Source organism: Pelodiscus sinensis, chromosome 25 (assembly GCF_049634645.1).
Source record: "Pelodiscus sinensis isolate JC-2024 chromosome 25, ASM4963464v1, whole genome shotgun sequence".
Lineage (NCBI taxonomy): Eukaryota > Metazoa > Chordata > Testudines > Trionychidae > Pelodiscus > Pelodiscus sinensis.
In genome coordinates, this window is record NC_134735.1 from 6,481,170 (window position 1) to 6,507,320 (window position 26,151).

The following is a 26,151-nucleotide window of genomic DNA, read 5'->3' on the forward strand; positions in this document are numbered from 1 at the left end:
GGAAGCACTGGGGAGTAGTCCGTTCGAATGACTCTGGGGAGTCATTATTTTGAAATAGAGGCAGTGGAGCGCCCACACTACCGCTCTTTCAAAATGACTATTTTGAAATTAGCGTTATTCCCCGAGGAAAGCTGGAGTATGGATTTCGAAATAAGCGGCCTGTTATTTCAAAATAGTGTGGTCGCTCCCCTTATAAATTTCAAAGTAACTCCCTAATATAGACCAGGGCCTTATGACTCATCCTGAGAGTCTGTAAGGCTGTGTCTAGACTACATGGCTCCATAGATGGAGCCATGTAGATGAGGGTTGTAGGCAAAGGGAAATGAAGCCGCGATTTAAATAATCGTGTCTTCATTTAAATTTACATGGCTGCCGCACTGAGCCGACAAACAGCTGATCAGCTGTTTGTCGGCTCAGCGCGCTAGTCTGGACGCTCCCGCGCCGACCTGAAAGCCCTTTATCGACATCCCCGTTATGCCTCGTAGGATGAGGTTTACCGCGGAGGTCGATAAAAGGCTTTCATTTCGACAGGGGAGTGTCCAGACTAGCGCGCTGAACCAACAAACAGCTGATCAGCTGTTTGTCGGCTCAGCGCGGCAGTCATGTAAATTTAAATGAAGCTGCGATTATTTAAATCGTGGCTTCATTTCCCTTTGCCAAAAAAACAAATCTACATGGCTCCGTCGATGGAGCCATGTAGTTTAGACATACCCTAAATGTGCATCTACACGGTACCCTAAACTTGCAATAAGATACGCAATTTGCGCTATGCAAAAGGTTCAGAAAAGGGCAATGATTAGGGGTTTGGAATGGGTCCCATATGAAGAGAGATTTAAAAGACTTGGACTTTTCAGCTTAGAAAAGAGGAGAAAAAGGGGGATATGATCGAGGTCTATAAAATCATGACTGGTGTGGAAAAAGTGAATAAGGAAATGTTATTTACTTATTCCCACAATATAAGAACTAGGGGTTACCAAATGTAATTAATAGCAGGTTTAAAACAAGCAAAAGGAAGTTTTTCTTCAATCAGCGCACAGTCAACCTGTGGAACTCCTTGCCAGAGGATGTGGTGAAGGCTAGGACTTTAACAGGGTTCAAAAAAGAGCTAGATAGATTCATGGAGGTTAGCTATCAATGGCTATTAGCCAGGGTGGGTAGGAATGGTGTCCCTAGCCTCTGTTTCTCTGGAGGTAGGTGACAGGAGAGGGATCACGTGAGGATTACCTCTTGTGTTCCCTCCCTCTGGAGCATCTGGTATTGGCCACTGTTGGATGACAGGATACTGAGCTGAATGGACCATAGGTCTTACCCAGTATGGCTGTTATTATGCTCTTATGTTCTTAACTATTTCAAAATAGCTTATTTTGAAATTTGGTGTGTCTGCACAGCACCAAATTTTGAAATAACACGCTGTTTCAAGACATCCCATATCCCTCGTGCAATGAGGTTTACCAGTATGGTGAAATAATGCATCTGTTATTTTTTAAAATATTTTGAAATAACAGGCGGCTTGTGTAGATGCAGGGTAGCTATTTGAAGATGCCTCTGTTATCCCAAAATAGCCGTGCAGTGTAGATGTACTCTGAGAGACAGAAATTAAACCCAGCTCTCCTGAGTACCAGCCCAGTGCCTTAACCACAAGTCTCGGGGGTAGCCATGTTAGTCTGGAACTTTAAAAATGCGTGGTGCTGTAGCACCTTAGGGTATGTCTATACTAGCCCCCTAGTTTGAACTAGGGAGGCTAATGTAGGCATTCGAAGTTGCAAATGAAGCCCGGGATGTAAATATCCTGGGCTTTATTTGCATCTTCCCATCCGGGCGCCATTTTTAAATCCCTTTAGTCCAAACTAACTGCCTGCGGCTACACGCGGCAGTCAAACGTTAACTCGAACTAAGTCCCGAGTTCAAGTTAACTGTTACGACTGCCGCGTGTAGCAGTTAGTTCGGACTAAGGGGATTTAAAAATGGCGCCCGGACAGGAAGATGCAAATAAAGCCCGGGATATTTACATCCCGGGCTTCATTTGCAACTTCGAATGCCTACATTAGCCTCCCTAGTTTGAACTAGGGGGCTAGTGTAGACATATCCTTAGAAACTAATAGAGAGAAAGAGAGAATAACATGAGTTTTCATGGGCAAAATCCACTTCTTCAGATGAGCAGAGAGACAAAAGCTCATGATATTTTATTTGTGTGTGTGTGTATGTGTGTGTGTGTGAGTCTCTACACTACAGAGGTTTTTTTGGAAAAACAATCGTTTTTCTGAAAACTTCAATTACGTCCACACTGCAATCGCATTCTCCCGAAAGAAAATCGAAAGAACAGAGCTCTTTCGGAAAAAGGCATGTGTGGATGGGGAAGAGGAAGTTCTTCTGCAAGAAGAGGAAAGAGGAAAAAGCACAGATGCCCCGGTAGCCGCTCCATCCATGGTAATCACAGCTGACATGCGACATAGCGTCCATTCAGTGTAGATGCTCTCTCTGAAAAAGCAGATCACCTTTTTGATGCACTTTTGCAGTGTGGACGCTCTCTTTTGGAAGAAGTTTTTTCGGAAGATCTCTTCTGGAAAAGCGTCTTCCAACAGAAGCCTGCAGTCTAGACATAGCCCTAGGTGCTACATGACTACTCATTGTTCTTAACCACAAGATCATCTTTCCTTTGAAAGCTGCACTATCTCCTTCACGTGCTTAGACTTTGGAGTCAGTGGGACATTTTCTATTGAAACTTTTTTAATGGAAAATTGAGGATTTGGTTAAATGAAGAACATTTTTGCTTTCTCCAAACATTATTGTGCAAAAACTACGCCCCACATTTGAAAACTTCAGTCACATGGACTTTTTTTTGTTTAAAAAAAATGGTTCTAATGAGGTGGGGCTTTTTTCATCCTGTTTTTTTCAGCCAAAAAATGTTCAGTTTCCACGGTTTTTAAAATACTTTGAAAACGCCCTTTGTGTTACCAGCTCCAGTAATTATCCCTTTAAGTAACAGGCATCTGTGGGAGTTTTGCCTGAATAAAAACTTAATCAAGGGGCTCAGGGCTTGTCCGATAATCATTACACTGCCTGGGAGCTGTGTCTTTCATCTCGCTTCACATGTGCATCTTTCAAAGTAGCTGGAACGGATGAAGAACAGGCCTTTGCAGGCTGCCTAAGGACGAAGGCAACAGAGTCGCTGCTTCCTACGGGGGCATGCAAACATCATTCTTCAAAGCAGAGATGTAAAACAACCTTTTTGCAACAGACTTGTTCTTTGTACCGAGGATAAATAACCCCCAGCGTACGTAGCCAGTCATCACGGCATGCTCCCCCCTACTCCTGGCCTTTCCCCTCCCTGTAGCAACTGTGACACTACACCAGCTGGACATCCCATTATGCAAGGGACCCAAAGTGCCTCTCCACCAGAAATAACCTAGCAAAGCCTGGGGTACGTTGAGAAGCATTACCATACCCTGGCAATGGGCATAGAGCACAGCAAGAGATGATCCTGATGAATGGCTGATCATAGGGTTGCCAGGTGTCCGGTATTCAACCGGACAGTCTGGTTTTCAGGCCCGCTGTCCGGTAAAAAATTTCAGAAAATACCGGACATGTGCAGTGTCCGGTGTTTTCTGGCTGGGCACCTGACGGAAGCCTGGCGGGGGCAGGGGGAGTGGCTGGGAGGCCGGGCGCAATCGGCGCTGGGAGCCTCTGGTTGCACCTAATGTAGGAGTGATGCCTTGAGGAGAAGGAGAAGCCCTGCCTGTGCTCCTGAGCGCTGTTCAAGTGCATTGTGGAGCCGTAGCTGGACTCGCTCGGGACCGTGCGCGGGACGGGCAGCGCCCTGGGATCTGCATGTGCCTGGGTCAGTCCTGCTCCCTGCCGGAGCAATGTTGCATCCCAGAGCAATGTTGCATCTCCTCAAGCCACTGGCACCATATGAGGGAAGATTGGTCTATCCTAGAACAGATGAGCACATAGAATGGTGGCATCTCACACTCACTTTGCACAGGTGTCCGAGGCTGCAAGAGGGGCAGGGAATGGCAGATTAGACTTTCCATCTGAGCCTTTCATCTCGACCCTCTGGTTCCATCCTGTCTCTTCCTCTTCCCTGCTAGCCTTCTGCAAAGCTCCCTTCCCTGCTAGCCCTCTGCAAAGTCCCAGTCCCAGACACAGTGTTGGAGAAGAATTGCCACATTAAACAGCAGGGATGTTTAGAAATAAGCCAGTGTGTATGTCCCAGCTTGGGGCTTGCTCTCTCGCCGTCTGCAGTGGGGAAAATTCTTAAGTGCTGAGGAGAGGGGTGGAGGGGGAGGAAAGACGCGAAAGAGGAAGTAATTAGTCCCATTACTTGAAGCCAGCGATTACACAGCCATGCAAAGCAGCCAGCGATTTCCAAGGGCGCCTTGGGAAGCCCGGCCGCACTCGATAGCTCCCTGATGCTGCCCTGGTGCTTAGCTACTAAACCGAGCTTTGCAAATAACCATGAGATGCTTGAGTGGATCACAGCTCCAAGAAGGGGAGATGGCTAATTGTAGGCTCTGGGCCAGATTCCTGCCTGCACCGGCAGGAGAAATGTTCTGTATTTCTGACACCAGGCTTGCTCCCTTTGCTGCATGTCTTTTGGGGTAATACCAGTCTGCAGGACTTTTCCCTGTCTGTTCTCAACCTCCCGTCCTGGAAGCTTTCCCTTCGCTGACACCCAGGAGTGAATTTAACCCGGTATTTTGGGAGGGAAGGGAACCAGGCAGCAGGCCCGACAGCCACTGCGGGCACCAGGGGAAAGTGGGGGCGGAGTCTCTGGCGGAAGGGGTGGGGCTAAGGTCAATCAGCCCTTAGCACTACCCAAATCGCAATGCTTTGCCTCCAGCTCTCAGAGCTGCACGGAATGGTGCTCCAGTGGCACTTCCAAGGGGCCTGGGACCAGAGATTTGCTCTCTTCTGAGTTTCCACAACCTCCCTTGGCCAGTCATTCCAGAGTTTCCCGTCGACGGAGCGAGGCCGATTAACGCCAGCTGGGGATCGGGCCCTTTTTCGGGCTAGTAGAGGGCACCGCTCAGAGACAGCAGCTGCTGGATGCGTAGCTCAGCGCCACAAGATTGTTCACATTGCAGCTGCCACCGTTTAATTAGCAACCACACGTGAAGCATCGGGCAGCAGTCAAGGTCACTTTCTCAGCTCTGCGGGCGCATGTGTTGGGTCCCCCCGTGGAAATGCTTTTGGATCAATGATCAAGAATACAGAGAAGCCATGCATTTGGCCTTGGCTTGCTCTGGGTATCCAAAATAGCAGGGTCCGTTGACATAGTCTCTCAGAAGCCTTGAAATACGACCTGGAAATGCCTTTGGCTTCTCCTTGCTGAGAAATAAATGACCAGTTTCCATTTGCGCTGCCTCAGGGAAGTAATAATCACTCGAGCTGGCTGGAAACCAGTGACAGGCCCGCAGTGAGAAACACTGTGCGGGGTTTTTTTTTCCCCCCTAAAAATGAAAGACCTTTCAGTTCAACTTGGAAGAACTTTGTAACTGAACCCTGAGCCAACATCGTTTGGCGTTTCCATGGTGACGCCCGTCTGAGGATCTCCAAGCTCTTTGCAGACCGGCGGCGTGTGGTGTTTCTCCACCGCTTACTTGATTCAGATGCTCATGTGCGTGGTGGCACTCCAGCCAGGAAAAGAGGCTCACAGTGTGACCTGAAGTAATCCCCACACCCTTGACCCTCTGGGTGAGGTCTGGAATGGTCATCGCCTGTCCTTTACAGATGGGTAAACTGAGGCACTGGTATCCAGGCTAACCACTTGAAAAGTGGCCCTTGGTTTGGGGAGGGGGACATCAGTTTGTGAGCCAGGTGAGATGGTTCAGGCTTGTTGTGAAGGGGCTGGACTGGGGACCCAGTGATTCTGTTTCTTGCTTTGTCTTTGCCACCATGGGCTGCGTCTGTCTCCCATCGGTCATAGCCTCCCCCTCTCCTCACCGGGGCGTTGGGATGTTAACTCCACAAAGTGGGGTGGGGGCTATCCAAACCTCACTGACATCACTAGAGGCCCCTGGGTCTGATTGTCAGAGGTTCTTAGCGCTAACAGCTCCCATTGACTGTGGTGATTAACGGCCAAGGCCAAAACCAGGCCGACTTCTCCTTTGGCAGCATCCTCAGTCTTTTCCCCAACGCCCCTGGCGTGGGCCTGTTGTGTGTTGCTCTTTGGCAACTGATGCTTTCTATGTGCCACTTGGCTCCAGCTCGGTGCCCACGCAGCCTCAAGAGCAGCGTTGGCTGCTAGAGGAGGTCCCTGGACAGCTGTCTAGGTTGGCATTGAAGGCAGGTCCCAGTGAGAGGCAGGTCTGGAGAGGCGAAATAAGGGAAGGGCCGGTAGGGGATGTACTGGCTGCTGTACCTTTGAGGCAGACTGGAACTAGCCGGATCCCATCCCAAACTGCTCGCCGCAGTCTCTGGGTGCTTTCTCTGTCAGCAGTCCCCGGAAAACTGGTCTAGTTATGGGTCCTTCCCCTCCCCACGTCACCGGCGTGTGTATCTCAGTGCCTCACAGCCGGCAAGGGGATATTATCAGAGTCCCAGCTGCTGAAGCGGCTTCCGAGGTGCCCTTTGCAGAACGTAAACCGGCCACCCCGGGGACCCAGTGATGCCAGGCCTGTGTTTCGCACCATGCCTCAGCCCTCCCTGGCCTGCGCTGCGTTTATTCCCACGGCATAAAAACTTTTCCGTTAAAAGCATTTGCGGAAACTCATGCCAGTCTAGACGTAGCCCGTGGCTCGGTACCGTAGCTGGTGTAAACTGGCATCACACCTGTGCATCGTGACGTTGCTCTCGGCCGGAGGGCTGAATTACCCAGGGGAGTGCTACCCGGCTCTCTTCTGACTAGGGATGATTTTTAACACTGTGTTTGGTAAATGTGTAACTGCTAAAAATTTCAGCAGTTACATGTTTACACACAGCGGGGGGGGCAGCTCTGTGGGGGCTAGTGCGTATGGGGCGCTAGCTTAGCAGCAAGAGAGGCAGGAGGGAGCCAATGCTTGCTGTGGAGGGAGGTGGCTCCCTGCATGGACTGGCTCCTGCCTGCGCCCTCGGGCTGCTGCCTCTGTATCAGAGGCAGCAGCATGGGGGTGGGGGGGGTGGCTCCTCGGAAGCCAGAACACACAGCCGGGGAGGGGCAGGGCTGGCCTTACCATGAGGCGAACTGAGGCGTCCACCTCAGGTGCCAGACTGTGACGGGGGCACCACGAGGACCCAGAGTGTAGAAATTGTGTTTGCTGCTGGTGCATAGGTAGGTAGCAGAGCTGTCCCATGAGAGGAGTAGAACAGGAAGGAGGCAGGATTGAGACCTTTCAAAGTTTTGGCCCAAGAGAGGGATATGGGGGTGTCATTTGAGCTTCCCACCTAGGTGCCAAAATGTTGTGGGCCGGCCCAGAGGGGAGGGGGTATTTGGGGGCCTAGGCTCATTGGATAACCATTTCAACATATACGCTAACCATCCCTACTGCTGACTGGCAGATTGTAATCAATGGAGCTTCCCATCCTGATCTGGTTGCATTTTAAATCTTTCCCCAAAGGTGTCCTGCTCTGGGCTTTTCCTGTGTCCTTCTTTGGTGGGATAACTCGCTCGGTCTGTGCCTCAACATACTCATCGGAAACTTTTACCTGCTTCCTAGGGGATTCAGGAGCCTCATTTGATTCGTGTTGGGAATGCAGCCTGAGTTCCTTGGTCGAACGCCGCCACATCAGTGCGATGTGTTATTCATATTCCACGCTGTAGTGCAAATGTGCTAATGGGCTTGTTACCGGAAGATAAAGTGATGCCATTAATACACCTCCCGCCGCGAAAGGAGCGGCGGCAGCGATTGATGGGTTGGCTCGTGGGTGTGGGCAGAAACGGCGCTGCTCTTGTTTAATTTCTGGTTGTCCCCACTGCTGTGGAGTGATGCAGCCCGGGTCTCCCCACAGGCCAGGCCCCCATCACGCGCCCCCACGCTAGTGAGCACAGACAGAGTACAGCGCATCTGCACAAACAGCGTCACTCCAACAAGCCAGAGCATCCAAGTCAATCGACTTGATTCTCTATGGCTATGGGTGTAAATCGGGGGCTGCTCCATTGAAGTCAATGGAGCTGTATCCTCAGTAGGCATCAATCTGTATAGTGCCGTTGGTTTTAATCAGGTTGACACCAGCTGTGACTCTAGCCCTTGTTCCCAGAGTCTCCAGTGCCCTGCACTTTGTGTTGCCCTTTACCCCAGGGCTGGCTTAGTGGGTATAGTAGACCGACCCGGAATTGCTCCAGTTCGTAACTCAAATAAGTTTTGTTTTTCTTTAAATCATAGCTCTGGGGTGGGGCTGGGGAGGAGGGGCTCAGGATGCAGGCTGCCCTGGGGAGAGAGAGGACAGCCCCAGCCCTCTCTCACTGCAGCAGCGTGGGTCCAGATGAGAAGCTGAAGCGGGCAAAGCCAGGGGAGAGCTGCATGTGTCCCAGCTAGGAGACACACACACACACACACACTCTCTGAAATATATGGTAGGTAGCTGTCCCTCTTGCCACTCCTGCCCCCTGCTGATCCAAACAGGTTTTAGCTGTCCCGGTCCCCGTCTCTGCCCCCTTGTGGTCATTCTACAGTATAATTGTCCCTCCTACCAGACCCCCTCCTTTCCTTTTTATGAGAAACAATCCAATTCCAGGCACATCCCATTGTCCTGGCCCAACCAAACCCCAACCTCGCTTTAAGTTAAGAGAAGAGGAAGCTGCATATCAACTGTGGTGGTCCTAGCGTTTACCATTTAGGAGGCGTTCTTGAACAAACGGATTCACAGACAGGCGGAAGGACAGACAGACGTACATTTCTAAAATATGTAGTCCGAGGGAGGCTCCAAAGTGAGAGTGATGCATTTTGAACTCGTGCTGTGCTAGTGTATAAAGCGCAGGGCAGCAGAGAATGGGATGCCCCCGCTCAGAAGGGAAGAGATGCGTGAATCAGGCTGTGAGTGACTTAGGGCCCATCTACATGGCATGCCTCTTTTGGTGGCAATGTAGAGTACATACACAGGACGCTCTCCTAGCACAGGGACACACAGCACCGCCCGGGAGCTGTAGTGTAGACGCAGCCTTCCTCAGTTCAAGCTGAGAGCAGCTTCCAAAGGAGACGCTCTTTTTCTGCCCACGCATGCACAGGAAGTTGGCTAGAGGCAACTACAGAGACGCCCTTGCAAACTAGTGTAAATACACGAAATCCCCTGGCTGTGCTATTTGGGGTGAAATTTGGTGTCAAACCCAGGGTTCCTTGCACCTTTCTCTGAAGCCTCTGGTACCAATCACTGACAGGGTGCTGCGCTAGATGGATTCCCAGGCTGATCCATGGTGGGAATTCCTATCTTCTGCTTCTCCCCAGCAGTAACAACACGGTAACGCCACTGGAGACAGCAGTAGCTGCATAGAAATGCCTCTGGAAATACGGTGACCACTCCGAGATTTCCCTGAAGATGGCAGTACCTCCCCAGCTCTGTGGTGCTCGGTAGAAAAGCACCGACTTGGACTGCCTAGAACTAGTCCTGCCGAGGGAAAATCCTCTGCATCAGGAAGATCTAAATCCAGCCCCAACAGATGACCATACGTCCCAACTCTTCCACAGATCAGACTGTGCACCCAGGCACTCCAGCCACTAAAATCATGGGGTGTTCTCTCGTGTAGGCCTGTCTTCAAAACCTCTACATCAGAGGTGAACCACAGGGCTGACAGCCACCACGGATCCTGCAGCAAAGTATGGTGGAGACCTGCTCCACATCCCCGGAAGAGGCAGGGCCTTGGTGGTGGAAGGGGCAGAGCCCTCAGCACATCCTGGACTGCCGCATGTGCTCATCCCTCCCCCAGCCCTCAGAGCTACACAGAGCATTTTTTCATGCAGCACACAGGCAACCTGTGGAACTCCTTGCCGGAGGATGTCGCGAAGGCCAGGACTTCAACAGGGCTCAAAAAAGAACTAGATAGTCATGGGGATTAAGTCCATCAATGGCTATTAGCCAAGACGGGTAGGAATGGTGTCCCTAGTCTCTGTCAGAAGCTGGAAATGGGTGACAGGATCACATGATGATTCCCTGTTCTGTTCACTCCCTCTGGGGCACCTGCTGGAAGACAGGACACTGGGCTAGATGGACCTTTGGTCTGACCCAGTCTGGCCGTTCTGATGTTCTCATTCAAATGGGCTGTGGTTTCAAAGTAGCAGCGGTGACAGCCAGGAGGTCTGGGCTTCTGAATTGCCAGGTCCTGGGGCAATCCCTTTGCCCCCTCTGTTGGCAGGCCTGGCGGTGGGAACCCGTGGGCTATGGGCCACATGTGGCCCTTTGGGGTCCCGTGTGTGGCCCACGAGACATTTTGCTTACTGCTGCCCACATGCAGGGCGGCCCGATTCTGCTGGTTTCTGACCCGTGTTCCCTCTGAGGTTTTCCGTCTGCGGGCGGAGTGAGTTTTGTCCTGTGCGCCGATATTGAGGTTGCGTGCGCTGGTTTGGAGGTGTGCCACTGTGGCACCCACCAGTTACTAACCAAATGACACCCCCGCGTGCTCACGCACACACAGATATCATTTAAAATTGTGATGTACGAAAAAATACTAAACCAATGGATCATTAACAAGGTGCATGAGCCTGCACCCACCCACCCTGAAAACCACCCAGCTTGCTGGCTCTGCCCCCACACACACTGTGCCCCCATCAGGACCACACACAGCCACACATGCATCCGGCCGGCTTCTGGGCAAGGTCCCCGCTGTCCTTGGCCCCTCTGATACGGCCCTGGTACCTGCTTTGCCGCTCTCCCGCCCAGGCTCCCTCGTGGCTCCTCCGGCCCCAGCCACGCAGCAGCCTCGTGGCTCGTGTCTCCTCGGCCTCCCACTTCATGGCTCATAGCTCCTCCGGTCCCGGCCACCACCCCAGCAACCTCCTGCCACCCGACACGCAGCGACACGGCTCTGCGTAGGAAGCGTACAGGGTGGAAAATTGTTTTTCTGTGCACACGTTCAGCATAGAGTAACTGGCCACCAAGTTTTCTGGCCACCAAGTTTTCCCCCTATCGGCATTACTAAAGCAACACGCCCATAAAGCCAGGGCACGTGAAGGGAGGGGCGTGCTGATTGCGCACAGCACTGATTGTGAGAGCCGTGCGCTGCCTCTGCAGCCTATCACAGCGCTGCTACGGTTCCGCCAGCACGTTCTAGGTAGGCAAGCACAGTGAGCGCAGCTACCCTATCCTGGAAGACCAGCCGGCCCATGGAGATGAAGGAGGGCCCCTCATGCAGCCTAAGTGGCCCATTGCTGTGCTACATGATGGATACATTACAGAGCTTGTGTTTTAAAGAGGCTGCAATACACTAGAATGCTAGGGATGAGGGACATAGGTATATGTGGGGGGGTGGAGGGATGGAGAAATGGGTGTGTTTGGGGATGGATGGATGGATGGGGGTAAATAGAAGTATGACCTCTTAGAATGAACAAGTCCCGATCCAGCTGGGATCAGCAGCAACAGCGCAGTTCATTCATGCGCTATCCAGTAATAGAAGGCCGCTACCCAAGGACAGACCTTTAACCACAGATGGTGCCGCTCTCACGGTTCGATCCTGCCAGTGATGTGCACAGTGAAGATGAGGGGCAGGTGCGCGTCCGTGTGCAGCAAGTCTAGTGCAACACTGATCATAGAGTGGACACGGAGCTGTCGTCGGCCGAGCACACCCAGAACCGTCTGCTACCACATTTGCTGGTTGGTTTTCAATCCTGCCTGTGGCTCAGAGGGGAAATGATGGCAGAGCAGCTCCTGGGTAGACAGCTGTCACACATACCTTCTCCGGAGAGTACGTGACAGGCGGCCCAGGGCCGATCTCCACGCTGGGTTCACCGGTGACAATTTCAAACAGCGGCATGAAGCAAAGCAGCGTGGTCACCTGCTTGGGCCCGTCTTCGATGCAGCCGTGTGCGAGTGTGTGTGTGTGTGTGCGCGCGCGCGCGTGCTGCTGGCAGGCTCAGAAGGGGTCATCGCAGCCCCCCATTTACAGCCACCATCCGCCCCCTTTTCTCCCCAGGGAACCTGCCTTGGAATGCCAACCACATACCTTGCTGTCAGCCGCATCTGCTGAGCAGTGGATGGTGTATTCCACCTGGAGTCCTGTGCTGATAAAAAATATATATATATATCCATCCTCCCTGACAGCTCACCTTGCACTGGACCAGCTGTCAGGCAGCATCAAGATGGGGGCTGAAAAGGACGGAGGGAGAAGAGAGAAAAGCTGAAGCGTGAGGGCGTCCGAGCTGGTGTCCGAGAGCAGGTTGTTTGAAATAATCCTGGAATTTTTGTTCCTTCATTTCCCACCCCCGGCTCCGCAATGCCCTGTCTCTCCCAGATCGAGGTTCTTGGCTTTCGGCTGGGAGTGCTTGCCAAATTAACGAGCTAGGAAGACAATATCAGGCCTTGATGAGCTTGGAGAAGCAAAGAAAGTTACCATGAGGATCCCTGTTCCTCCTGCCATGGCAGAACATGGGTTGCTTCCATTGCTTGCCAGCTTAGATCGTTGTTTCATTTGCCTGCTCAGGTTTCTTCTGTTTGCCAGCAATACCAAGAGGCGGGTAAAAGGAAAGAGCGTATTTCTTTCTTCCTGGCCGTGGGGAAGTCCCGAGCAAGTGTGAGACCAGGGGAGCAGCTTGTACCTACAGAAGTACCCCTGGGAGCTGGCGTCTTTAGAGTTCACAAACTAGACAGACTCCGGCCTGGTTAGGGCTTGGATGGGGACCCCTGGTTCAAGGGGCAGTGGTGTTGAAGGTTCCAGAGGGGGCGCTCTCCTGCCAAGTCAATACTGAGCTGCCGGTACTGGGCTGGTTTTGAATCACACAAAACCAAAGTACAGACTCCTGAGGGTCTCTGTCAAGTCCAGAACTTGACTTCCCACGAGATTTCCGCCGCCTGAACCACCCTGGCCAGCTCCAAACAATCGCTGCAGCCTATTTCTCTGCATTCCCCTTTCCGCTTCACCCAAATGCTGCTTTCTGGCACCTTGTTATGTTGAGGTGAGAGAGAGCATCAGTGTTCACAGCCAGAGGTGGCTGCACCAGCGAGGCGATTCCTTCTCAGCCGGGTCAGGTTCTCTGCTGCACTCTGGCCGACAAAGGGGCTAGAAGGCAGCTAGCTCACCCCAGCTGGAAATCCCTCTGCAAAAGGAGGGCAGTGGACCTACTGCTGTACTCTCCCTGCCTAGCAGATGGGCTACAATGCTCTGGTGTGAGTTACAGCAGCCTCAAGGCTGCTTTGAAGTCCACCGGCGCTGGCGCGAAACTGGCTCTTGCATTAGACATCTACAACGTGTCCCTCTCTGCGATACCCAGTGGCTGTTGGCAGTTTGCAACGCTCTGTGCGATTCTCTGCCATAAAAACACTGTGGGAGAGACAGAGGGGCAGGTTCCCCGGCACTGATGCCGTCAGTTTAGTTTTGCTGGAGTCACCTAAGGGAGTGGGATCACATCAGCCCCGTCCCGATATCAGTCCTGTCCCTTCTGGAACCCTTAGCTCGCTTCCTCCTCAGCGTGACGCCAGCACAGACTGGGGAAGGCATAGGTTAGCTCTCTGGGCTGGCTAGGGGGAGCCCCAAAGAGGAAAGTTAAACCCAGAGAGCTGCAAACTGCTCTGGTTATTCCCTGCTGCAGTTAGATTGCAGAGCTGCCTGTCCATTTGTGATGCTGGAAGGAACTTGGATCGGAGAGCCCTCTGCTGGGACTCGGTGGAAATTCGATTCAGATCAGAGTTTGGATCTGGGGGTGCTTCCTGGCTGGCGAATGTGGGCATGTGAAAAAATGAGGTCTGTTGCTTTGCACGGGCCGAACTCCTCCTCAGAGCCGTCCCGCAAACAAAGTACTGTGCTTTACAGCTGTTTAGAGGTTTCGCCACGTTTTTTTAAAAAAAACCCAATGGCACTGCAGAGAAAACCAGCAGCTGTTTCTCAAATGGCACCAGCCCTCCCTGCATTCCCCCGGGCCGCGCACCTGATTAGTGAGATGATCAAGCAGGTTAATTACCCCTGATCACTGTTATTTCTTCCTTCTCCCTGCGCTCTTCCACCATGAATGGGTTTGCACTGGTTGGCTCTGCAGTGGGGCCAGCACCACTGTTCTCTCTCATCGTTTCCATCTGTGTGTGGAATAATTTTATGTGCACTGAGGCATGTGAAAAGTGCACCACCCTTTGAAACAACACCTCGCTGTGGACTCTGCTAATCAGCTGGATGGCATTTGAATCTCTTCTCTCAAGCACCCAGCTTACAGGGAACCATCAAACTTCCTTTTGAAATGCCCAAGGAAAGAACAAGCCCCCAGCCTGTGGTAGGAAAAGCACTTGGAGTTCCTTTGCATATCATAGATTCTAAAGCCGGAAGGCACCACTGTGATCAACTGATCCTTATGCCCCCAAAAAGGAGGTAGACCGATCTTGCTGAAAAGGGGGGTTTGCACAGAAAGAAAACATCCACACTGCTTGGTTTTGCACAAAAACCCCAGCGCAAAAACGGATTGGCAGAAAATATGCAAATGAGATCACGACTCATGCAAATGAGTCCCTCATTAGCATATTTTGCCAAGAAAACTTGTAGTGTAGACGTAGCCTAAGACTGCTGCATAGGGCGGGAATGAGCCCCAGGCTTCCTGGATGGCGTTGAGACGCTTACCCCAGAACCACCCCTTCAAATTCTTAGCTTTAATCCAGCTGTTGCAAGGGTTTATCCACCATTTGAACCGAGAGTCCTTTTGCACCCAATGGAGAATCAGACCCTTTTGCCAGCAAGGCACTTTCCTGGATGACAGGGCTTCATGTCTGAAAAAAATCCACAGACGAGTATTAATATATTTGTAGGAAAGAAATGACGTTGTTGTTACCTGCCGGTTTTCTCCATCGGGTCTGCGCAGCTGCCAAGGAACATGCATGGAACTAGGTGGCAGAGAGCTAAGCACACTTCAGGGATGCTTTGCAATGGCCTTTCACCTCTGCAGCTTTCAAGACCCATCTGAGATGGAGCCAAAGTTTGGATTTTGCAAGGGGATGAACTGGATTTTTATCCGAACTAGCAAACTCAGGGGATTCAAACAACAGGCTCCTAATCTGGCCTCTCGCTAGTTCAATGGGATTGAGGCCAAAAGTCGAAATGACTTTGTGTTCCTGAACCAACTCCCTTCCTCCGTGATTCACCGGTGTATATTCGTCTGTTTTTGCTTCCTGGGTGATATTGCCAGGTGTGTAGCTGTTAAACAGCCACTTGCGTTCCACGCCAGAAGTGGCTGCATTTCAGGGATGAGGGGCATAATTCCTAGGCACATCAGATTTTCCAAAGAACTCAACACCCGATTATCTAAGACTCAGGACCCACAGGTGGGGCCAGACTGATCCAAAAACTCAGCTGCCAGATAGGCACAACTAGGGCCAGAATTGCTGAAGTGTTCATCTCCCCTTGTGACTGAGGGCCCGAGTTTCCAAAGAGGTCAAATCCAGCCCAGTTTTGGGTGCTGCGCTTTTGTGGAAAATCAAGCTCATGGTTTGTAACTCCGTATGGGTTCTGGGAGCATTGTGGAAGTGACAGCTGTTATATAAGAATGGCAGCACCTGATTATACCATTGCAGCAGCGAATGGCCCAGTTAGCCACGTCCTCAGAGACGCAGAGAAAGCCTGAAGGTCTTGTGACTTCAGTCAGGCCGCTTACACGCAAAGTTTGGCTGCTCGTGTAACAGGAACTTGCCAATCCTGCTGCATCTCTTGGTTTTAAAAATACTTCAGGGAAACTTCTGTCCTTGGTGAGTCAGAAGGGGGGGGAGAGGTGGTGCAGAAGACTCCGAAAATGATTCCCCCAGAGACAACAGGATTAAAAAAGAGAACGAAATAATTCAGGCTGCCAGCTTCCCTGGCCAAATCGTTCCACGTTAGTGCTATACCACCATCTAGTGGCTAGCAGGGCTTCTCCCTTCACAGTCCAGCAGTCACTTGGTTGCTTTCATGGGTGGTAGGTAATACAGGCAGGAGACGGCATTGCCTTCCCAAAACTGCCTTTACTCTTCTCTAGCCACTCTGGGGCCACAGCACAGCAGCCCTGCTCTCCGGCTGGCTAGGAAGGATGAGGCGACTGCCCCAGGCAGTCTGGCTATCTGGCAAAGATGGGGCCACGTCACCTGCTGGGATTGGGGACCCGCTAGCTATGACTACACTGGCGGGTTCTTGCTCAAGAACAGCCGTTCCTCTGCAGAGCATCCACACGGCCCGCCTGCTCTTGTGCAAGAAGATTTACAGGAAAGCGTGGGAAGAGAAGGCTTCTTGCACAAGAACTACGCTCTTTTCTAACAAATGTAAGCCCTCTTGTGCAAGAGGGTAGTGTGGACGCATGGCAGGGGATTCTCGCACAAGAAAGCCCTCTGGCTAAAATGGCCAATAGAGCTTTCTTGCGCAAGAGAGCGTCCACACTGCCATGGATGCTCTTGTGCAAAAGCATGTGGCAGTGTGGACGTGTACTTGCGCAAGAACCCGCCAGTGTAGACATAGCTTAAGGGTACATCTGCACAACACCCTTACCTTGAAATAAGCTATGCAGCTTGCGCTACACAAACTGTGTCGCTTATGTCAAGGTTATTTGGAAATGGCTTATTTCAAAATTGTAAAATGCTGTTCCGAAAAGTCCCTGAACCCTCATGGAACAAGGGTTACAAGGTCGCTGGAATAGCATGCCCATTATTTTGAAATCTATTTAGAAATAACGGGTGCATTTAAAGACGTGGAATTGCTGTTTTGGGATACTTCTGGTCTCCTGAAATAGCCGTGCTGGCTACACATAGCCTAAGAAGGCTGGGGCAGTAACAGGGGGTGGAGATTGGTCTTGGCTCCATGGGGAGGAAGCGAAGGGAAGGTCGTGGAAGGGGAGGGCCTGAGGCAAAAGAGGCAGGGCTGGAGTTTGCTTTGCCCCGCTGCGTTTTCACCCACCATCATTGCTTCCCCAGGGTAATTCTATTTCTCTGCACATGGCGCTCGGAAAGACGCGCATGCCCGGGTGCAGCGAGGGGAGTCAGACTTTGCTGAAATGGTTGTTAAATAATTCCCTGAGAAATCATTAACCCTCATCCCACTCGTGACGAGGGAGGAAAATGCTCCGCCAGCTGCTGGCCTGCTTGACGACGTCGTCTGAAAGGAGCCGGATGGAGGAGGTGTTAAGCTAACCTGATCTGGAGCGATCCAGGAGCCAGACTCCTTCTCAGCTGCACTTCCGGCTCTTGGAGCCACGATCGCAACCGAACGGAACCTGCAAGTGGATGGAAATGGCCACGTGAGAATAACCCTCGCCTGAAGTGCTTCCCCTCGCCCTGTTCTGGGGTCCACCAAGCAAAGCTGGCGTTAGACTCTCTAGGGCCCAGGGCAGAGAGCCAAAGCCCTGCCACGCAGGGGTGAAGGAGCTGGTAGGAGGAGCTTGAGCAGTGAGTGGGAGGGGCCGCCCCTGCTGCCACCCCGTGGCCCTGCCTGTGGGCGAGGATTTGGGGGAAGGGGTGGGGCTTGGGAGCTGGGTATGGACACCCGCAACCTGGGCTACAGGGCCTCCCGGGCCGGACTGTGAAACTGCCCAGGCCGTAGATGGCCCACGGGCCGGGAGTTTGAGCCCCCTGTGCCACAGGCTACCCTGTGGGGATGGGAGAGAATGTTCCATTCTCCAGGGCTGGCATCCTTTTGGCTGGTGCCCCATGCCCTACCTTATTCGCACGGCTGGCTGGAGGGCCCCAGCCAAGATCAGCCCTGAGCAATCCTATTTACACCAACAGGGCTGCTCCGGGGAGAAACGTAACATAAGAACGGCCAGACTGGGTCAGACCAAAGGCCCATCTAGCCCAGTGGCCTGTCTGTCAGCAGTGGCCAATGTCAGGTACCCCCAGAAGCAATGAACAGGACAGGGAATCATCCAGTGATCCTTCCCGTCACCCATTCCCAGCCTCGGAGAAACAGAGGCGAGAGATCCCATTCCTACCATCCTGGCTAATAGCCATTGATGGACCTATCCTCCATGAAATTATTTACTTTTTTTTTAAGCCTGTTAAAAGTCCTGGTCTTCACAACATCCTCTGGCAAGGAGTTCCACCGGTTAACTGTGCACTGCGTGAAGAAAAGCTTCTTTTTGTTTGTTTTAAACCTGTTACCTATTCATTTCATTTGGTGACCCCTAGTTCTTATGTTACGGGAACAAGCAAATAACTGTTTTCCTTATTCACTTTCGCCACACCAGATGGGATTTTATAGACCTCTATCACATCCCCCCTCCTTAGTCTCCTCTTTTCTAAGCTGAAAAGTCCCGGACTTTCTAATCTCTCTTCATATGGCAGCCGTTCCAAACCCTTCACCATTTTTGTCGACCTTTTCTGAACTTTTTCCAATGCCAAGAGATCGTTTTTGAGATGAGGCAACCACATCTGCACGCAGTATTCAGGATGTGGGTGTCCCATGGATTTATATGGAGGCAATAAGGTATTCTCTGGCTTTTTCTCCATCCTGGTTTTGTAATGTTTCCCATCATTCTGTTTGCTTTTTTAACTGATGCTGCCCATTGACTGGATGTTTTCAGAGACGTAAAGTGAAGCGCGGACTTTAAAAGTTTGCAGGATCAGGGCGGGCAGCCGAAACATACCATTGGGTCGGACCTCTCCTTCCAGCCGTGCCGCAAGCTGGCAGCCAATGGGCATCTTGGAAATCCACCTTAACTCCTAGTCCCGCCCTCCCTCTGAAAATTCCTACTCCCGGCTTCTGAAAGCGCAGGGTTGCACGGTGGCTTGTGCGCGGAGAACCAGGCAGGCTGCCTCTGCAAAAAGGAAGCCCCTTAAGGAAGAGCAGAACTCGGCAAGGGACCTCCCACCTGGTAAGGAGCATTGGCTGGGAAGGAAGGGAGACATGTGGGGGCTGCAGAAAGTCCTAGATCCAGGGTGTGTGTCTCAGACACATGGGCACAGAGTGAGCGCTGGCTGACAGTTTGCCTGAGAGTTATGCTCACACATAGGAGAGACACAAACCCTCTCAGGCTGGTCCTAGGCATTAGCAGTGTAGTGTTTCAGCGGGTGTTCTGTAGGTGTCTGAAGTCTGGTGTCTGGCTGGGCAGGTAGCTAGAGGAGGGAGGGAGAGAAAGTTACTCCAGATTCATGAGTCAGGAAAGAATCAGCCCCTTGTGTCCTGGACGCGTGAGCTCGAGTGCCGTGCATGGTGCGTTACATGCTGCGGCTGCCCGTGGGGGTGTGTGGGGGGGTGTCCGTGTGCACCTGTCTAATGAATAGTTTGCTTTCATGGAGCACTGGATGTGCTGCTCTCCTAGAATTTTGCACTAGGAGGAGGAATGCCATCCTTAGTTACAGATGGGGAAACTGAGGCACAGAGGTCAGGTGACTTGTCCAAGAGGCACAGTGATTCTGGGTCAAAGCCAGGACTAAGTGTCTGGTGGTCTGACCAGCAGGTCTAGCCAGCAGTCCATTTCTGCTCCCTCTCTCACCCACTGCAGCTGTTCCGAATCCTGGTTCTTGATTTGTGCCTGTTTTGAGAGTGACTCTAGATGTCCAAGCTCCGCCCTCCTCCTCCTCCTCCCCCTCCTGGTCCTTATCCCAGTTGTTCCAGGCTGGCCAAGCATCCACCTTGCGTGGGATGCAACGACCAGATTTATCAACCTCCTTCCGCTCAAACTTATTTTTGGGCCCAGACGCGAGGGCGGTTGCCTTCCATCTCCAGTGGGTTGCCAGGTCTGTGGAATGGGGCCTCCTCTCCCCACACACCAGGCCCCAGCCCTGGGGCTGTGTGGAGGGAGGGCAGCGTGGGAGATCTGGTGCGTGGCTGCGTTTGTTACTGTAGCACTGCGTGGATTCCTGCTCTGGGAGGGGGCCTTAGCACCAGCGCTGCGGACTTACAACAGGATTCATCCCTTCGCTTGTCCTGTGAGTTCTGTTGTGAGGCCATTTCTGGGCAACGCAAGGCAAGTCGACACCAAATGGCTTGGTGAAGAGGGGCTGGCCTGAGAGAGAGATGGGTGTGGGGGCGCTCCCTGAGTTCGCACCCTGGAATGGTTTCTGGAGAAAAACAGGAGTTTGAGCCTCTTGTGATTCAAGTATAAAGGGCCAAATACTCAGGTGGTGTGAACAGGCTCAGCCCTTTGGTTCTACATCCATTTACGCCAGCTGGAGATTTGGCCTCATCTTTCTGGCCAGCGCTTCTTGCAGCACAAGACTCATAGACTTTAAGATCAGAAGGGACCATTATGATCATCTAGTCTGACCCCCTGCACAATGCAGGCCACAGAATCTCACCCACCCTCTCCTAGAATAATCCTCTCACCTATATCTCAGATATTGAAGTCCTCAAATGGTTTAAGGACCCCAAGATGCAGAGAATCCTCCAGCAAGTGATCCATGCCCCATGCTACAGAGGCTAGAGTTTGGCCACGGAAAAGGGACACGGAAGGGGATTTCGACGTAGCATTCAGACCAGACCAGGGGATCAGCATTAGCCTGGTCACTAAGGGTACGTCTAGACTACAGGCTTCTGTCAACAGAAGTTTTGTCGACAGATACTGTCGACAAAACTTCTGTCGACAAAGAGCGTCTACACTACATTGAGTTCTGTCGACAAAGCAAGCCGCTTTGTCGACATGGTAGTGTAGACGCAAAGGACAGTTTACATGCAATAACACCTTCTGTTGACAGAAACTCTGTCGACAGAAGGCGTTATGCCTCGTAAAATGAGGTTTACCAGCGTCAACAAAACTGCTGAGTTCTGTTGACGTTATGTCGACAGAACTCGGTGGTAGTGTAGACGCAGGTATAGTTTTGTAGACAAAAGTCCACTTTTGTCGACAAAACCCTGTAGTCTAGACACACCCATAGTGACAGTCTATACAGATATTACACGCTTCTACATTGGCCTTCAGCCATTAGCCTGAGATGGGGGCGGGGTTTCAATTGTAAGCTCTTTGGGGCACAGACCATCTGTTTGCATTGGGTGCGGTAAAAGTCCAGACCGGTGGGGTTCTTGCATAACGGCAATTCGAAATAACAAAATAATAAAGGTGGGAGGCCTTTTTGGATGAAGGGTGCAGCAAGCATCCATCCCTCCTTATCCTGTTATGCTTCTAAGAAGCACACAGGTCTTTTTCAGAGGAAAAGACAATGTGCCGTGTTGGTTTACACACACACACACACACACACACACACACACACACACACACACACACACACACACACACACACACACACACACACACACACACACACACACACCCTGCAGATGGTTTATAGTTACCAGTCTGTCATGGCTCAAGTCAATCTTACTGGCCACGTAAGAATGAACATGAGTGAGGAGTCGGGGTTTGTCGATCACAATTCGAGTTTCTTCTGAGGCGTGGCTTGCAGGACCTAAGCCAGCGTCCCGTGGCAAGAACATCCTGTCTTTATACTTGTGAGATCCCGTTTGTATCTATGGATTTTGCATACTGCTGCAATACTCAATGTGTTCATTTTGGGGGGTTTCCGCAGTGCATCCCTTGCTGTTTATGGTCAGGCTTCCCTTGGCGATCCCTTGTTTGCCATCTCACCTTTTGGGGGTCTTGGCCTGGCTCCCAGGTTTGTTGATTCTGCTGATCTCATTCGAGTATCGAGCACAATGGATGCTCACGGAGCGTCTCCACATTTCTCACGTCTTTTTGACCGTCTGGACCATTGTGGCGGCTTTCACACACCTCCTGCACTTACTCCAAACAATGCACAGACAATTTCCCGGGACACGATGCCTTTCAAACGAAGGAGGACAGAGTTACAACTTACCTTGCAACACAGATATTCTCCAGTCATGAGGAGCAGGGTGAAACAGAAGCCTACACAACTCCTAAGCAAATCATTATCCAGGACTTCCTGTCATCATTATACTTATAGTCTTAAGCCAACACTAAAATACATTTTAGCTACAATCTCCTCCAGCAGAAAGGGCCCAGGCGATCTCACTAAGCTTGCCCTGCCAGGACATCACCTTTCAGGTCAAGTCACCACCCCACTGACCCACTTGCCATGGCTGAATCTGGTGGGAAATGGTCCCAGATGAAATCCCTCCTGGGACGGTGACAGCTCCAGCCCCTCAGAGAATCCTAGAGCTGGGAGAGACCTCAGGAGTCAGTGACTCCAGCCCCCTGCCTGAAGCAGGACCAACCCCAACTCAGTCATCCCGCCAGGGCTTTGACAAGCCGGGACTTTAAAACGTCGAGAGATGGAGATTCCACCCCCTCCCTAGGGAACCATCTCAATGCTTCCGATCCTCCTAGGGAAACAGTATTTTCTAATATCCAGCCTAGACCTCCCCCACTGCAACTTGAGACCATTGCTCCTCATCCTGCCATCTCACCATCCTACCCACTTCCCCCTCCTCCACCCACCTGCCCTCAGACCCAGCATCGTTTTCCTCTGCAGAATCTGGCAGGTTGCAGGCAGCCGCTGGAACCCGTCCATCCCGGCAGGAAAGCGAGTGCAGGGTCACTCTGGCACGAGTCCGGGCGTCTCGTTTCTCAGACTAATGAGGGCCGAATCAACATTTCCCACCCCGACTCCTTGGGGCCCGTGGGGGAATGGACTTCCTTTCCTCGCTGGCCCTGCCTTTGCCTTTTAGGAAGCAGCATTCGGGAGCGGAGCCTCTCTTTGGGGAGGAAGGAGCATCATGCCTGCACTGCAGTTTGTGTGCTTGATGAGGCCTCGACTTAGGGTTGCCAGATGGTTTCAGCAAAAATACCGGACACGCTTGACATGACATCACAATCGACATTGTATCTTATTTAGAAAACACCGGACAGTTCTATTGTATCATTTCTATTTTCTCAATTTGTTTCCCAAACAGCTCAAATACTGGACTGTCCGGTTCAAAACCGGACACCTGGCAACCCTACCTCGACTCCCCTCACAAGCTTACACTTTGCGGGGTGGGGGTAGGCCACTGTTCCCACTGCGTTGACCTGCTTTCAATGCATTGCTTCCCTCTGCTGTGTGTGCAGCGGCAGTCAAAAGCAAACAGGATGTTAGGAATCATTAAAAAAGGGATAGAAAATAAGACAGCAAATATCTTATTGCCCTTATATAAATCCATGGTACGCTCACTTCTGGAATACTGTGTACAGATGTGGTCTCCTCATCTCAAAAAAGATACACTGGCATTAAAAAAGGTGCAGAGAAGGGCAACTAAAATGATGAGGGGTTTGGAACGGCTCCCATATGGGGAGAGATTAAAGAGACCGGGACTTTTCAGCTTGGAAAAGCGGAGACTAAGGGGGGATAGGATAGAGGTCTATAAAATCATGAGTGGTGTGGAGAAAGTGAATAAGGAAAAGTTATTTACTTGTTCCCATACTATAAGAACTAAGGGCCACCAAATGAAATTAATGGGTAGCAGGTTTAAAACAAATAAAAGGACGTTCTTCTTCACACAGCGCATAGTCAATCTGTGGAACTCCTTGCCTCAGGAGGCTAGGACTATAACAGGGTTTAAAAGAGAACTAGATAAATTCATGGAGGTTAAATCCATAAATGGCTGTTAGCCAGGATGAGTAAGGAATGGTGTCCCCAGCCTCTGTTTGTCAGAGGGTGGAGATGGATGGCAGGAGAGAGATCGGAGAACTTAAAGGCTGCACAAGTATGCGTAGGGCGAGAGTCAAGCTAGGTGTTAAAAAATAAAATGCTCGCAGGGCTGGGTGAGGGTGATACAAGCCCACCCAGATTTTCCTGACCCCAGACACTCTCAGAACCGCAGTCCAGGCCACGGCTGTGTCCAGCATGTCACAGGATACCAGAGCCAAAACTAAGGTTTTCTGCACCTGGGGCAAGCGACTGAACTGCCCTCTCCTCCCGTCCCAAAGAAATGATAAAATTCGTAATTTTTTGTATTCATTGCACATGTTGTTAATTGCACATGCATTGAGATTGCAAATAGATGATAGTTAAGATGTAAATGAAATAATATTTTAACTCTCTAATTTTTAATTTTGCACCCCTAAAGGTACTGCACCTCCCCTGCCTTGTTACGGCTCTGCAGGACACTTTGTCTATGACCATAAGGGTTCTGCTCCTGCCTCTGGAAGGGCCCTATGCTGGGAGCCTGGAATATTGATTCATTTATGTGTGTTTCTTCCCCTTGCAGATCCAGTTCCCGGGAGCCGAGCACCATGAACTGGGGTGTATTTGAAGGGATCCTGAGCGGGGTGAACAAGTACTCCACGGCCTTCGGGCGCATCTGGCTCTCCTTGGTTTTCATCTTCCGGGTGCTGGTCTATGTGGTGGCAGCGGAGCGGGTGTGGAGTGATGACCACAAGGACTTTGACTGCAACACGCTCCAGCCGGGCTGCTCCAACGTCTGCTTCGACCACTTTTTCCCCGTCTCCCACATCCGCCTCTGGGCCCTGCAGCTCATCCTGGTCACCTGCCCCTCCCTGCTGGTGGTCATGCATGTGGCCTACCGGGAAAGCAAGGAGCAGAAAAACCAGGAGGCAAAGGAGGAGCATTGCCGCCGGCTGTACCCCAACCCCGGCAAGAAGCGCGGAGGGCTATGGTGGACCTACCTGCTCAGCCTCCTCGTGAAGGCCACCGTGGACGTGGTGTTCCTCTACATCTTCTACAGGCTGTACAAGAACTACACCCTTCCCGTCGTGGTGAAGTGTGAGATCCCCCCATGCCCCAACATCGTGGACTGCTTCATCTCCCGGCCCACGGAGAAAAACATCTTCACCCTCTTCATGGTGATCACGGCCTGCATCTGCATCCTGCTCAACCTAGTGGAGGCCTCCTACCTGGTGGGGAAAAGGTGCCGGGAGGCCCTGCTGTCCAGGAGCGAGAGGAGCAGGCGGGAGACCAGGCGGTGCAGGAGCATCGTGCATCATGCGTCGTGCGTCGACGAGCAGCACAACTTCAAGTCAGGAGGGCAAGTTCTTCCTGAAGCACGTTACAAGCCAGCCACGGTTCTGGTCCCCACTGGCTCCCAGAAGGCAGAAGAGGTTCTCTCCTAAACGGAGGGGAAGACCTAGGGAGGCCATCTCCATACAGAACGGCCCTTGTTTTAGACCAGCCCTTCTTGTTGGCGGTGCCTTTGGACGTCATGAGCCACGATCAGCTCCGGGGTCAGCAGCTGCTCCCCTCACACACCTGGGTATTAACTACACCAGGTGGTCCCCCTGTGTTGCTTTGGTCTGGTGGAAATAAGAATGGCCCCTCGGGTATAAGGGAAGTTCTGCAGGTCACAGGCTGGAGAGAAGCAAAAGGGGAGCACCAAGGAGCCTAGCACTAGGATTTAGACTGAGGAGATTTGATGAGTTCTTGCCTCAGCTGCTGCCGGCCGCTCCTATTGACAGGTCACAGGGCTAGAAGGACCGGATCTCAGACCCAGCCTGGCAATTCCTGTGTCCTGTTATCATGCAGGAATGTGCCCGCCTGTGTTTTCAGTAGCGTGTCCTGCCTGAGGGGAAAAGCTTCCTTCCTTGCACGGAGGTCCAGCCTGAGAGAGGAGTGCAACGGAAGGACCAAGCCAGACTCCTCAGCTGAGAATTTCTTAGACAACAGACCTCGTGCATCTGGGGAAACAGAGCCAGGCCCTCGTGTCTGTCCCTGAGGGGAGGTGCCATGTGGCCTACGGAGGCTGGGGAATCCCGGCACAGCTGTGAACGCCCCTTGGCTTGGAAGGTCTAGGTCAAGCAGATATTTTCTCTCCATGCCTGCTGGAGAGAGGGACGTGAGGTCTCCAAAATGCCTCCTTTCCTGAGCAGTTCCTTCAGCTTTGCTTAACCCCGAGGGACCAACTGCGGGTAGCAGAAAACACCGGAAAGAACAGGATACTTCCCAGTGAAGATAATGCTGCGTTTTCCTGTCTGTGGGAAATGACCGGTCCATCCTGCCAGAGATCCAAGTCATGGCAACTGAACATGGCTAATGCTGGCGACGGGGGAATCCATTCACCCTCAGGCTACGTCTACGCGACGAGTTTTCTCGGCAAAAAATATGCTAATGAGGGACTCATTTGCATGACTCACTGTCTCATTTGCATATTTTCTGACGATCTGTTTTTGTGCTAGGGGTTTTTGTGCAAAAACAAGCAGTGTGGATGTTTTCTTTTTGCACAAAATCTCCTTTGTCCACAAGATCCGT

The 26,151-nt window shown here is 51.8% G+C and overlaps 1 protein-coding gene across 1 annotated transcript; it reads left to right on the top strand.

The window, feature by feature from the left end:
• The first annotated feature begins 18,732 nt into the window (after positions 1–18,732).
• Positions 18,733–26,151, top strand: LOC102445669 (gap junction beta-5 protein-like). Its single transcript, XM_006125967.4, has 2 exons — positions 18,733–18,869; positions 24,158–26,151. The coding sequence occupies exon 2, from the start codon at positions 24,183–24,185 to the stop codon at positions 25,017–25,019; it is 837 nt and encodes a 278-aa protein (XP_006126029.2). The 5' UTR covers positions 18,733–18,869; positions 24,158–24,182; the 3' UTR covers positions 25,020–26,151.